At 35.9% G+C, this 1,301-nt stretch overlaps 1 protein-coding gene across 1 annotated transcript in view; it reads right to left on the reverse strand.

Annotated features, from left to right (window-relative positions):
• Positions 1–819: 819 nt before the first annotated feature.
• Positions 820–1,301, reverse strand: part of LOC138862592 (uncharacterized) — a 71,272-nt gene continuing 70,790 nt past the window's right edge. Inside the window, exon 6 of the mRNA XM_070125031.1 lies at positions 820–827. Coding sequence (XP_069981132.1) covers positions 820–827 — 8 coding nt within the window. The remainder of the gene's footprint in view (positions 828–1,301) is intronic.

Below are 1,301 nucleotides of genomic sequence, written 5' to 3' on the forward strand. Positions count from 1 at the left end.
GGGAAGGAGGGAGAAGAGAGAGGGAAAGGGAAGGGGTGAGAAGAGAGAGAGGGGAAAGGGAAAGAGGAGGGTTAAAGGAAGGGAAGAGAAAGAGAGGGAGAAGAAAGGAAAGAAGGAGGGTTGGAGGAAGAGAGAAGAAAAAAGAGGGATGGATGAACCAGGGTTGGAGGGAAGGGAAGAGAGAGAGAGAGAGAGAACAAAGGGGAGGAAGGCTTGTAAGGAGGGAAGAGAGAGGAAGAGGAATAAAGAGAGAAGGGGACCGAAGAGGCAAGATTAGAATAAAGGGAATAGAAGGAGAGACCGAAATCTGAGAAATGGACGAGTGCTTGAGGGAAGGGAGAGAGAAGAGAGAGGGAAAGAAGGAAGGTTGGAAAGAACAGAAAAGAGATGGAGAGAAAAGAAACACAAACACGTCGAGAGACAAACAGACAAGTACAAAAACAGTTTCATAAGAAGAAAACGAACGTATATATATTTTTTAAAAATACATAGATTCGAAAAGGAAATAAACCTACTCCAAACCAAATAAAAAAAAAGGAAAAAGAGAAAGAAAAATATGCGGATAATGAACCCAAGACTTCACTGCCTGTCCACCACGGTCAAGATCATCTTCCCATATTACATTTCACCCGAAAAAAAAATAGCATGCCAGACTTTATCCTTATGCAGGAATATGAGATGCTCGCCGGTCTTGGTATGCAGGACGGAAAACGGGGGAAAATGATAACGATATTTTGCCTTAAACATCTGCAGTGTGTGAGGTATACCGAGGATTTGTTTTAAGAAATATATTTAAGTATATGGTAACGATATTTTGCCTTAAACATCTGCAGTGTGTGAGGTATACCGAGGATTTGTTTTAAGAAATATATTTAAGTATATGGTAACGATATTTAGTCTTAAACATCTGCAGTGTGTGAGGTATACTTTTGTTTTAAAATGTTTATCATGGTAAACTTATTATAGTAAATTCCCGAGGATTTGTTTTAAGAAATATATTGAAGTATATGGTAACGATATTTAGTCTTAAACATCTGCAGTGAGTGAGATATACTTAAAAAATGTGTTTATTATAGTAAACTTATTATAGTAAACTCCCGAAGATTTGTTTTAAGAAATATATTTTATATGGTAATGATATTTTCCCATGAATATTTGCAAAATATTAGATATACTTTTGTTTAAAAATTCGTTTATTACAGGAAACTCGCGAGAAATATGCATTTTTAATGTATTTGAGTATATTATTGTGTCTATATAGTTTTGGGATAAAATGTGTTGCTGTATTGCAATTTATGCTT

This window comes from Penaeus vannamei, chromosome 9 (genome assembly GCF_042767895.1).
Source record: "Penaeus vannamei isolate JL-2024 chromosome 9, ASM4276789v1, whole genome shotgun sequence".
Lineage (NCBI taxonomy): Eukaryota > Metazoa > Arthropoda > Malacostraca > Decapoda > Penaeidae > Penaeus > Penaeus vannamei.